We start from the raw sequence: 13,428 nt of genomic DNA on the forward strand, positions 1-13,428 counted from the left end.
AAGCATTTTGTCGTGTCGTATATATAAAAAAATCACGGAACGCGATTCATTACTGCTGACAAAGCGTTCGAGTACACATCGTTTTTATTTTCCTGCTGCGTGTCGTATACTTGTGCTACATCGTGATGTCCCCCGCGTTCGTCATCGTCGTCGTCGTCGTCTTCGTTACGCTTACTACGACAGCAGCGTCAACGACAGCGACGAATCGTCAAGGCATAGATATTGAAACAATTCTGTATCTACAAAAGTACGGCTACTTGCGTAAGAGTGAAAACAATACACAATTATCGTTCGAAGAGGGAAAACTTAAACAGGCGATTTCGTTATTTCAAGAATATTATCAAATACTGGATGATGGTACATTGAATAACTATACGTTGTATCAAATGTGTAAACCACGATGTGGTCTCCCGGACATTTTGCATCACGAGCATAATACAGGTAGGAAGAAATGGACAAAAACACATCTCACGTGGAACTTCCATTTAGCGGACGTGCACATCTTGAAAACTACCGCATTCGCGTTCTCGCTATGGGCAGCGAATTCGTCTTTAACGTTCCAACGTAAAACATTAAATCACGACATCTTAATATCTTATCGTAGTGGCACACACACGTACGCTGATCATAAACGTAGCGAGGAGATTTGCTCCGCCTCGTTCGATGGACCTGGTGGAGTACTCACGCGTTCTATCCTTCAAATGTTGTCAATTACACCGCTGAAATACACGTAGATGCTGCAGAACCGTAGCATATATATCTAACCGAAAAATCTGCTAGTAACAAGGATTATCTGCTTAACACATTAACACATGAAATTGGACACGCATTAGGATTACCACACAGTTTGCATGAAGATTCCATAATGTTCGCATATGTCACTGCTAATAATAAGGATAAAATCGTTAGATTCAACATAGAGGACATTTTAGCCATTCAACAACTCTATGGAGATAAAAATCCAAAACCAACAACTACACAATCACCGACGTCAACAACAACAACAACACTACCAACTACCGAAATTACAACAGATAAACCCGAGTACATAGATCTCTGTAGTTTACAATATGTAGATACGATATTGGTATTATATCATCGAATATTCGTCACGTACCAACGTTATGTATGGTCGATAAATATAGATGATACAAAATACGACGGACCATACATACTAAACAGCTACATGGATTTCCTTCCGAAGAATTTCTCCTTATCAGCCGCGTATCAAAGACCTTCGGGTGAACTAGTACTGTTTATAAATAATATTGTCTACATGATCGAGTACCCCAGTTTCAAATTGAAAGAAGGTTGGCCAAAACGTCTCTCGAGTCTAGGATTTCCCCCGAACACTTTCATCGATACCGTAGTAAATACTAACAGAGGACAAACCTACGCGATTTTCAATGGTAATGACGTGGCGCAGATGGACGAATGTAGTATGACTGTTCGCTCGTTTCAATCGTTACAAGCGGTATTCCCAGGAATACCACCAGCTCCGACCTTGGCCTTCCGATATATAAATGGTAATCTGTACTTTGCCAAACAACAACAATTTTACACATTTAACGAGTTCACGAAAACCGTAACAGAGGTTGGTAAATTTAATATAAACATACTCAACGTCGAATGTTTGCGAAACGGGTTATTACAACAAATGCAGGATATCTTGGATCGATTATTTCAATCGAGTAATACATATTGACAAAACATACACCGGGAAATAAGATGAAGAAGGAGGAGGAAGAGGAAAGGATGAAAGGACACATAATATATACTATAATAATTTTAAACGATCAGTACGAAAGGAACGATCATTCCGACAACATCGTTCGTACGCACTTTCCAAGCTTTTTTTTTCCCGATCGTGAGAATGTTCAACAACGCGGATATTATAAATTATCTTATGGAACAGGACGATCGCGATGAACAAAGCACGAAGAAGAAAAAAATAGTCGACGAATCAACTGATGTGAATCCAGATAAAGATAATATATCAAATAGGTAGATATTCTTTTCCCTTTGCGTCTCTCTCTTTTCCATCTGCCAATTTCTTTTTTTCCATAATTACAGACATCAAATCGCACATCATCCTACCGTACGCATTCTCGAGAGAAGATATCCGTTAACTGCAACTGGCTATAAATACTTGAACATTGGTATCAATGTCACACTCCCTTCTTACGTGACTATCATTTTGGGAGATTGTCACGGTAAAGAGATTCCACTTTCACCGGACATCTGGAGAGAGCTTCTCGAACAAAAACACGTCATTTTGTCCCTTTTGCAGTACGACGAAAATAATAAAGGAATACGTGCGCCGTCTCCAATGTACGTTGGAAATCTAACGTTACGCTTCGGACAAATTAATAATCTACCAATACTGCGTCTAGAAACAAGTACAGCTCGTCTATCCATGTCGAAAAGTACTGTACTTAATATTTAATCTCGAACACTGTGTGAATCGTCTCATTTCCTCTCTGACCGCAATGATCGATAAAAAATTTTCACGACTTCTTGCTATCGCGTCCACTGTCACGAAATCTGCGAACGTGCTAAAAACGATGTACGATAACGAATCCTTCGACCGCAACGACATACTCGATTGCGAGTTGATCGCTTTGATTTTCGGAGAACGTTATATATATATCAATTAATGCTAACGATGAACCTATACATTTTTACAATATGTGAAATTATTTTGTACTGTACTTAATATATTTAATCTCAAACACTGTGTAATCGCGTCGTCTCATATTTTTCCTCTCTAATCTACCTATGTATCCCTATCTATTTATATATATACAATTTATCTTCACATAAAAAGAGAAAAAAGGAAACTCGCGCTGACGTAAACTTAAAGGGAAAAAGTGGCAAAAGGAAAACGGATGGGTGTGGAATCATACGATATATATAATTACTCGTACTAAACGAGCGTTAGTAGTGAAAAAAAACGTGTGAGCTTATGTTTCTTCATTCGTTATTTTGCCGAAGTCAATAAAAAAAGTATGGCGGACCGTGCGAACATTGACAACGTAATCAATTATATTAGAAACGTGGACACGAAACAATTCGAAAATATTATAGACGAAATGTTCGAGGAAATTGATTTTGACATAGATGAAAATTCCAACGATTCCGGTTACGTTAGTAATTTTAGCGAACACGATCTTTAAGGATGAGAAAATTTAAACGTTAATGTGAGCGAGAGCGACTCGATCGAACGCAATGGATCGAATCCTTTGATGTGAGCGAGAGCGACAGTAAAATGGATTCTTATCGTATCTCTAAGGATACTGCGAGAAACGTGAGGTAAGATTATTATTATTCGTTGGTGCGAGCGAGAGCGACTCGATCGAACGCGACAAACGAAACGTTGGTGCGAGCGAGAGCGACAGTAAAATGGATTCTTACCGTATCTTTAAGGAGGTAAGATTATTACTCTTATTATTATATTATATTTACAGCGACTGAGAAACGTTGGTGCGAGCGAGAGCGACAGCGCGCACGCGGGAAGAAAAAACGCGCGAACTCCCTCAGTCGCTCGCTCTCGAGCTCGCCGGATCGTCGTCGTCGCGACGCGTCACGCCGTGACGTCACCAGCTCACACACACATGCGCTCGTGGGGACGGGGGCCGGGGAGGAAAACTACGAGAGGTGGTGGGAGGACAAAGCAGCTCGCTCATTGACTGCCCCCCCGCACCACAATACCCCTCTCGCCCAGTTTTCCCTCCGGCCCCTCATCCCGCGGCTTGCCATGGCTTAGTATATACATAGATACTATACATATAGCTACTGCTAAGAATCTACAGAATCGTCTGTAGACTGCATACAAGCCTTTGGCAAATTGGGAGAAACAAATCAAGTTACCCTAATATGGGTTCCTGATCACCAGGAAATACCAGAAATATCAACAAGAAGGTGGACGGGCTAGCAAAACTAGGGACAGAAATAGATCCGGCTGAATAGACCGTCGAAGTTCCCTTCGAGCTAGGTAAAAGAAAAATCAAAGAAATGCTGGAGCAGGGGCACTTAAACTCCTGGAAAGAAACAAAGAGCTGCTGGCAAGCCAAGAAATTTATGGAAAAATCCGGCTAGAACAAAAGAGCAATGGCAAGAGAAAAATTGAGAATGGGCATACTCCTTCTTATTGGACACTTGCTCCTCAGAGCACATCTATTCAGTAGGACTAGTCGAGCAGAGGAATTTCCGTCTATGTAGAGAGAAAAGCGAGGACAGTGCATCTTTTGTGTCGTTATCCTATGCTTGCTTGCAAGATCCTGAGGCCACATGTTTCTAATACCCAAGGATCTAGACGGAGCAAAGATAGGTGACCTCATAGGCCTGGCACACGGAGCGGGGCTGGGCTTGATTGCACTATTTTGAAAATAAACAGTGAGTGACGATGAAACTTCAGACATCTAACTCACGTTAGGCATAAGCTGCCATAGTTCCACCTGCATTATTACTACTACTACTACTACTAATACGTAATTCAAAAACAGTAGATTTGTCATGGCGTCTCCCGACTGCTCTTTTAAAATGTGCAACTAAGAATTATAGCGTTAATATAAAAGTATTTCATTTTTAATTTAAAAGTCTTTAACTCATTGCTTTTTTTAATGCTTTATATAAGGTGTCAATTTTGGTATTTAATAATAACTCATACACCAGAAATATTCAAATTATATCATAGGGACCGTCGCAGGGAAACATATTTCAATATTTATAGCCTATCCGTAATATATATAAAATATAATATATACAAAATATTTCTGCTATGAATAACATTATTTTAAACTTTTTAAAGCTTTTTCTACAATAATTGTATGTTTTTTTTTAATTTTTTTGTTTAATTCTTTAACTAGATTAGTATTTTTAATTTTGTGTTTTTATTATTTAATTTTATTTCAATTAAAATAAATTTTTTTAATAGATTAGCTTTTTATTATTGTTTATATTTTAATTTTATTAAATTTTTTTAATCGATTTGCATTTTTTATTCCATTTTTTATACCAACACAGAGAAATAGTTATAAAGGGCAAGAATATCTGTTTTTTTTTCATTGCGCTCTCTACTGATTACCCCGCAGTGATACCAATTGATCAATGGCTAATACGCCATATACGGTTTGCGATCGTGCGAGTTGCTTCAATTTGATAAATCTACATTTTCTTTTTAAATTTCAATGTTTGGTGTTATAGTTTCTTTTTTTTTTTGTAACTTTAGTCATAAGGGTTTCTTGTTTTATTCCGGTCAATTGAACTTGGAAAATATTTTTGATTTGATAATTGCTTGCATTATAATTGCTGCACACTTGCACAAGAAATGAATCACTATATTTGATTAACTTATTGCCGTTGAGAATGAAATAAAAATATGTCGAAATGCATACGAAATGGATTCAAATGTTATATGATTTACTAAACTATAATTATTATATTTGTGCAATTACATTTGTGCGCTGACTTCCTATTATATATTTTTTTTTAATTTTGTATTTTGTATTACAAATATAAAAAAATAAATATTTTGCCAAGTCCTATATACGGGTACCATCGTGTTACATGTTTCACGCGTAGTAAGCAATTGATCGCAGTGAGCGCTTGTGTCGAATAATGAGTTGCGCCGCCTCTGCCTATCTTTCGTATGCAGTCTATAATTAATATTCTTTCTTATAATTAAAAAACTAAGCATCGGATAAAATTTAGGTAAAGAAAAATCATCTTAAAATTAAGCCAGGAATACAACATTTTAAGAACAAACGTTTGTCCCGGAACCTTGTATAAACAGTAAAAGATCAACAAATTCTATTTAGCTTTGATTAATTTAATACCATACAATGAATAATAATAAATTATTTTATTAAAACCGTAATGTAATAAATACTAAGTAAGAATATTCAAGTCTGGCCAAAGCTAGATCTTTAATGCTTAAATAATTAATGTGAATTATATGTATACAGGGTTGGCCATACAGGGTTCGACGGAAAGATGTTTTTTTTTCAATCATGGGAAACGTCGTTACTCGATCTAACATCTCTGTCAAAAGTTACAGTGTTGCCAGATCTTTCCGTCGAATATGGCCAACCTTGTACTATATATGTATATGCATATATATCATATTTGTATTCGAACTGCGCGCCAAATTGATTTTCCGGACTTACAAACGCAATTAAACTACTGAAATAATATCACAAATTAAATTAAATTGACAAGCAAATTTTAATAATATTTTTGATGTTCAATTCGGTGTCATATTAGAAGATTATTACGAAAAATATTGCATCCTTCTAATATGATATCAGATTGAACATCAAGATTGTCAATTTAATTTAATTTGTGATATTATTTCAGTAATTTAATTGCGTTTGTAAGTCTAGAAAACCAATTTGGCGCGCAATTTGAAGCTATAAATATGGTATATATTCATATACACATATATATATAATTAACTTTGAATTATTTAAGCATTAAAGATCTAGCTTCAACCGTTATAGGCTCGAATATTACTTAGTATTTAATGCAATGATTATATACAAAATGATTATTGATTAAGAAAAAATTTACTCACTTGTATAAAGGACTAATCTGTTCTTTTATACATAACTTTCCGTTTTTATTAACATTTCCAAGCTCCAACTCAACATCATTCAATTCCAATTCCCAAATGGCAACAGCTGCCATTACTTCTGCTGCCTGTTGTTGTAGGTTTAAAAATGTTTTTACCTGAAATCGTAAATATAATTTAACTATTATCAGAATAGATGGATAAAAAATTGGCTTCTTTTTTGAGTATGACAATTCGATATGGTTAAAGTATAAATTCTCAGTGTAATTTATTTTCAAATATTTTTACTTCAGTACATTGATGAGGCCTATATTTATGTATCCTAATTTTGAGATTATCTTATTGGGAGTACAAATTAATTCGATCCGTTTTTTTGCGTTCAAAAATGCATTTATTTCAAAACAAAATGAACGAACAGATTAATTAAAGTATTGTCCATCGCTGGTTACTACTTTTTCCCCATCTCTTAGGCAATTTTCGAATTCCATCTCGAAAAAATGACTCGTCTTTGGAGGTGATCCAATTTTGGAGAAGTGAACCAGTGACTTGCCAAATCGTGCTGCATCCTTCAGAACAATCAGTAATCAGAAGGAGCAATGTCCGGAGAATACAGCGGATGCGGTAAAACATCCCATTTGAGCGTTTCCAAATATTTTTTTACGACTTTTGCGACATGAGGCCGAGCGTTGTCATGAAGAAAAATAACTTTATCATGTCTTTACTCGTATTCCGGCTATTTTTCTCGCAATGCACGGATCAAACGAATCAATTGTAGCCGATACCGATCGCCCGTAATGGAATCGCCAGGTTTCAGCAACTCATAGTAAACAGCACCCTTTTGGTCCCATCAGATACAGAGCATGATCTTCGAACCATAAATGTTCGGCTTTAATGTTGATATTAAGATCGATGGCAACGATTGACCGGACGTAGTATTTTTTCTTTTTGGGGTTGTCGTAGAATATCCACTTCTCATCTCCAGTCACAATCCGATGCAAAAAACCTTTTCTTTGTTGTCTTTGAATCAGCTGTTCGCAAGTGAAAAATCGCCTTTCAACGTCTCTCGGTTTCAGTTCATAAGGCACCCAATTTCCTTGTTTTTGATTTATTCCCATGCCTCTCAATCGTACAGAAACGACTTGTTGAGTTATTCCCAATGATTCTGCAAGCTCCTCTTGCGTTTGACTCTGATCTTCTTCGAGTAATGCTTCTATAATAATTCTTTGTCTTCAAATTTTTTTGGCTGTTCAGAGCAAGGCTTGTCTTCAACGCTGAAATCTCCATCCTTGAAACCATTCCCTACATAATTTATTAGTTGGAGCAATGTCACCATAAACTTCGATAAGCATTCGATGGGCTTCAGCTGCACTTTTCTTCCAATTAAAGCAGAAAATTAGAACCTCCCGCAAATGCTGCTTGGTTAACACAATATTCGACATTTCAAATACAGTAAAAATCAATGTTTTTGTATGAAACTCAAAGCTATATAAACTGAATATTATTAGCAGATGTCTAACCTCTCTGAAAATGCCAAAATCAGCTGTAACTATGAACCATTCACAACAGCCGGAACCATCTTTTGGAAAACGGACCGAACTAATTTGTATTCCCAATAAGTAAAGATGCGGTCAAAACTAGAATCAGAAATCGTGAAACGGAACAAAAACATAAAAGAATTTGATGGTTAATTAGATTCTGTATTGTTCTTATGAAAGAATTCCGTTATTGCACAATACCATAGCACATATTTATTCATATTGGTTGGTGCTTAGTAACATTTCACTTTCTAACCAATAAAAATATGTTATTATAAATTAGTCAATGACGTACGCTTAAAATCCCCACCTTGGTTGATTAATCCATATCATTTAGCCCAGTATCCACTAACCGTGCAAGACATTTGCAAACTTGATACAATAAATTCGATGAACCCATCACGATTAAAAGATTGGAAATAAGACTGTTTATGTTGGATACATTACTTTAAATACGAAGCACCACTACGGTCTAAATTAAGATGTTGAACTATTATGTATATTCATTTAAATGAATTAATTTCAGAAATTATAATTGTGTGCCGATATAGTTGTCGGATTTTCAACGCAATCAATCTGAAACATTAATAATCCCCCCAAATTTCCCAAATTAAATCTTAAAAAATTGTAATAAACTTATTGCGAAAAATATTGTCTTAAAAAACTGTAATAAATTTATTGCGAAAAATATTGCCTTCCGGATCTCTTGCATTCCCTCTCGCGGGCTGCCACCTTGTCGTGGTGAGAGGGCTCCCCCCACGGGTCGCTTGCGGCATGTGGGGGTCTAAGAGCAGCCTGTACGGACTCCTTCCTGACGGGGAGAGTCTGTACACCGGGTCCGGCACCCCAGGAGAGGGGGTCTCCTCTCCTCGTGGGAGGGACTCCTGGGGGTCTCGTCCCTTCGGGACGGGTCCCCATTGTGCCGGTAATGGTTGGCGGCCCTGACTTCAATCGCCCGGTGGCACGGCGCCGATAGAGGGAATTTCTATTTCCTGCCCGTGCGGGTATGGGCTTCGACCTCCACCGCACCCGGGTTCCCATGGGGCCCTCCCCTCTCCTCGTTTTGGGGTTGGGGTGGTTTCCTCGGGTCCCGGGTGTGGAACGTGTCGAGCGGGTGCTCCCACAAGGCGGGTCGGCCGTATGCTGGGTGCTCCTGGCTGCGGGCTGGCTCATGCCACTGAGGGGGATGGGGTCTCCGAGAGCTTCGGATCATTGCACCGGGGACTCCCGCTTCGAGAGGTGCGGACTCTGTCCGTAGGGGAGGACGGGGCCGCGCGGACTTTGGTCCGTCGCGGAATCACCCGTCTCTCGTCAAGTAAGAACATCAAAGGAGATATCGTGAGGGATTTGTGGACAGCCTATACGAAGCTGTCCGCATCCCTCAGCTCCATCCTTACAAGGTCAAGGTCGACTCCTATTTGACTTCAAGGTGGGCGGCGTTACCAGGGCCCCCAATGGGCTCGGAAGATGCTGGGCCAGGTGTCCCGTAGAGGCGGCCAAACAGCTCGTGGCCGCCTCTCGAGTGAAAGTGGGGTGGTCGAGCAGAGTAGCTCTGCTGCCGGCCCGGAGCCTCCAATGCTTCCGGTGCTTGGAAGCTGGCCATGTCCAGGCCAAATGCACAAGCACCGTGGATCGCTCCGGGTGCTGTTACCGGTGCGGAGGCATCGGTCACGCGGCGAGGAAGTGCCGCGCCAAAGTCGATTGCCCCGCGTGCCGTGAACTCGGCCGCCCCTCGGGGCATTGCATCGGCGGCGGCGGATGTGCTGCTGCCAAAGCAAAAGGGAAGAGGGGGGGATAGAAGCCCAGCAACCCCCCCACCACCACCGCGGGGCAGACCACCATGGCGGAAGCGCCGTCGGCCGTGGCCGACATAGAGATGGCCGTCGTGGAGAACACACCCGCGGCGGCCGGTGAAGTGACCGACAAAAACGTCGGGCGGGACGAGGAACGACGGACGCAACAATAATGTCCCTCGCCCTCGCCCAGACGAACCCTTAACCACTCGGCCGGGGCACAAAGCATGCTTGTGCAGTGCCTCGCCGAGTGGGGGGATGGGCTGGCCATCGCCGCAGACCCCTACCGAATCCCGGAGAGTCACTCCAACTGGGCCGGGTAGCGGTGGTCAGCCAGCACGCGCGCGACACCCCGCCGATGATTCCCATATCGGCGGGGGAGGGGTTCACGCTGGTAGAGTGGGGACCCATCGACGTAGCGGGGTGCTACTTCCCTCCTCGCCTAACGAGGAGGGAATACGAGGACGCCCTGGAGTCTCTGGAGGAGCATATACACCGACGCTCCCCCAGGCCGATACTGGTGAGTGGGGACTTCAATGCCCACGCGTTGGAGTGGGGCTCCCCATCCACCGACGCCAGAGGCGACAGCACCCTGCTGTGGGCGGCGAGGCACTGTCTCGTTCTACTCAATAGAGGCCGTGCCAGCACCTTCGTGCGGGCCTGGGGGGGAGTCCATCATCGGTCTGACGTGGGCGACCCCCGCGGCGGCCGCCAAGATCCGAGGATGGCACATGGACGCCGGCTCCCTGGGAGAATTGACGGATCACCGCTTGATCCGTATGGAGTTGGTGTCCACCCCTGCAGAGGTGTCACAAAGATGCCGCCGACAAGAGACGGAACGTCGATGGGCCCTACGAAAGATGGACCCCGGACGCCTCAAGGTGAGCCTCCTCTACCTGGCCGGAACGTAATCCGGTCTGCACGGTGGAGGAGGAGGCCGAATGGCTTGGGGACACCATTCGGCCTGTCGCGCGCGTGCGACGCGTCGATGCCCCGCTGCCGTCCCGCGGCGAAAAGGGCAGCCTACTGGTGGTCCGAGGAGTTAGCTGAGCGACGGGCCACCGTGGCTGCCAGACGAACGTATATTCGCCGTAGGCGGCGGGGCACAGACGCAGAGATAGAAGCGACCGCTGGGGCGCTCTGAGACGCAAGGAGCGCCCTCAGGGCGGCCATAAGAAGAGCGAAGGCCGACGCATGGCGGAAGCTCCTCTACTCCCTGGACAGGGACCCGTGGGGGAGGCCCTACAAGATAGTGACAAAGACGCTTCGTCCGTGGACCCCCCCGATAACGGAAACCCTGGACGCTCAGTTTCTAGAGGACGTAGTGACCGCTCTCTTCCCCACGAGGGAAAGGGACATCCCAGAGAGGACAGGCCCTCCGTCCAGATGGACGGATGAACTGAGCGTCACCGGGGGGGGGGAGGGGAGATGGAGAGGGCATTCGTCCGACTGAGAGGGAGGCCGCGGGCGCCCGAACCCTCCGGCGTTCACGGCAGGATGTGGCTCGCCGCGGCTCCCATCGTTGGAGATCGACTGAGGCAGCTCTACACTAACTGCCTCAGGGAAGGTATATTTCTCAGGTGGAAGAGGGCCAGGCTTGTCCTCCTACGCAAGGAGGACAAGCCGGCGGAGAGTCCCTCCGCCTATAGGCCTATTTGCCTGCTGGACGATGCGGGAAAACTGCTGAAGCGCATCATCGCTGACCGCATCGTCCGGCACCTGTCCCGGGATGGTCCTAACCTATCCCGCGGTCAGTACGGCTTCCGGGAGGGGTTGTCGACGATCGACGCCATCAGGCAGGTTCGATCCCTCTCGGAGCAGGTGACCGCGGGTGGGGAGGTGGCGTTGGCGGTGTTCCTCGACATCGCTAACGCCTTCAACAGCGTCCCGTGGGGCCGGGTAGTAGGGGCTATGAGGGAACACCATCTCTTGCCCCCCTACTTAGTCGCCATTGTCGAGGACTATTTCCGGGACAGGCAGCTGGAGTTCCACGATAAAATGGGACTCCAGCAGCGGAGGGACGTGTCGTGCGGCGTTCCGCAGGGGTCCGTGTTGGGCCCCCTACTTTGGAACGTCGCATACGACTATGTTCTCCGCGCGGCCCTACCACCCGGCTGCCACGTCGTTTGCTACGCAGACGACACGCTGGTGGTAGCCGGTGGCACGACCTGGGAAAGGGCAGTACTCGTGGCGAACGTCGCAGTGGCGTGTGTGGTCGGCTCCATTAAGGAGTTGGGCCTGAGGGTGACTCCCGCAAAAACGGAAGCAATATTCTTCCACGACGGGAAGAGCAGGGTGCCCCCTCGGGCACATATCGTGGTGGATGATGTCCGCGTCCCGGTGGGGTCCACTATCAAGTATCTGGGCCTCACCCTGGATGGTCGCTGAGGTTTCGTCGAGCACTTTGACGGACTAGCCCCGCGATTGGGCAGACGCTCTGCTCGGCCTCATGCCCAACCTCCGCGTCCAAACGAGTCGGTCAGGCGTGCGTACATGCACGCCGTCCTATCCGGGGCCTTTTACGAGACCCCGGTATGGAGCGAGAGGGCCCTGGCCAACCGCCGTATACAGGAGAGATTGCACAGCGTGCAACGGCGGTTGGCCCTTAGGATCTGCAGGGCCTATAGGACGGTGTCGTACGCCGCTGCCATGGTCCTCGCGGGGATTCCCCCGACCGAGTACGTGGCTGACGCCCTGGCGGAGACTTACGCCGGGGTGAAGGCCATTCGACTTCAGGGGGGGATCGTAACCCCGTAGATCTTAGATCGACTGAGAGGGAACGCCCGTCGGCGGGTCTTTGGAGAGTGGCGCGCCACTCGAGAACAACCCGCCGACAACGGGCGTCCGGACCGTGGAGGCCATCCTCCCCTGTTTCGAGGAATAGGTAGGCAGGGGATGGGGCGGATTGTCGTTTCACGCGACGCAGGTGCTCACCGGACACGGATGTTTCGGGGAGTACCTGTGTCGCATTGGTAAGAAGCCGACCGCACGCTGTCATCACTGCGACGGGGACTGGGACACCGCGCAGCATACGCTCGAAGCCTGCCCGGCATGGGCGGCCGAGCGTGGTGTCTTGGTCCAGGAGATTGGGGGGGATCTCTCCCTGCCAGCTGTCGTCAGAGCGATAGTCGGCGGGGAGAGGGCATGGAAGGCGTTCTCCTCCTTCTGCGAACGGGTGATGTCGCAGAAGGAGGATGCAGAAAGATCGAGAGAGCGGGCCCCGGATGGCCGTAGCCCTCCTCCACCGCCCCCAGGTGGTGGAAGTGACGAAGGGGGGGAGATGGGCGAGATGGCGTTGAGGGACAACGCGGGCGCCGACTTCAGCCGGGTCGCTCACGTCCCGGGCCGCTCGCACATACTCGCCGCCGGGATCGCCCCACGGGGCGAGAACAGCGGCGACTTTCTCCCCCATACCTGAGGACGAGCAGGAAGATGACGGGGGTATATGTGGGGGGGGGGGCTGGCAGTCCCTCCTCCTCCACCCCCGTCATCAACGACGTCCCCGCGTTTCGGATGCGGGGCGCTGTGA

At 45.7% G+C, this 13,428-nt stretch overlaps 2 protein-coding genes across 3 annotated transcripts in view; one reads left to right on the forward strand and one right to left on the reverse strand.

Annotated features, from left to right (window-relative positions):
* LOC105155055 (uncharacterized) overlaps window positions 1-13,428 on the reverse strand; it is a 556,628-nt gene that overhangs the window by 196,590 nt on the left and 346,610 nt on the right. For both annotated transcript variants that reach the window (XR_015545556.1, XM_087407517.1), the window contains exon 7: window positions 6,575-6,729. Coding sequence is in view for 1 of the 2 variants with exons in the window: in XM_087407517.1 (XP_087263643.1) it covers window positions 6,575-6,729 (155 nt within the window). In the remaining variant the exon portion in view is untranslated. The remainder of the gene's footprint in view (window positions 1-6,574; window positions 6,730-13,428) is intronic.
* On the forward strand, window positions 1,803-3,421 carry LOC147908974 (uncharacterized). Its single transcript, XM_087407785.1, has 2 exons — window positions 1,803-2,004; window positions 2,074-3,421. The coding sequence occupies exons 1-2, from the start codon at window positions 1,874-1,876 to the stop codon at window positions 2,444-2,446; spliced, it is 504 nt and encodes a 167-aa protein (XP_087263911.1). The 5' UTR covers window positions 1,803-1,873; the 3' UTR covers window positions 2,447-3,421.

This window comes from Acromyrmex echinatior, chromosome 7 (genome assembly GCF_024713525.1).
Source record: "Acromyrmex echinatior isolate Ae372 chromosome 7, ASM2471352v2, whole genome shotgun sequence".
Lineage (NCBI taxonomy): Eukaryota > Metazoa > Arthropoda > Insecta > Hymenoptera > Formicidae > Acromyrmex > Acromyrmex echinatior.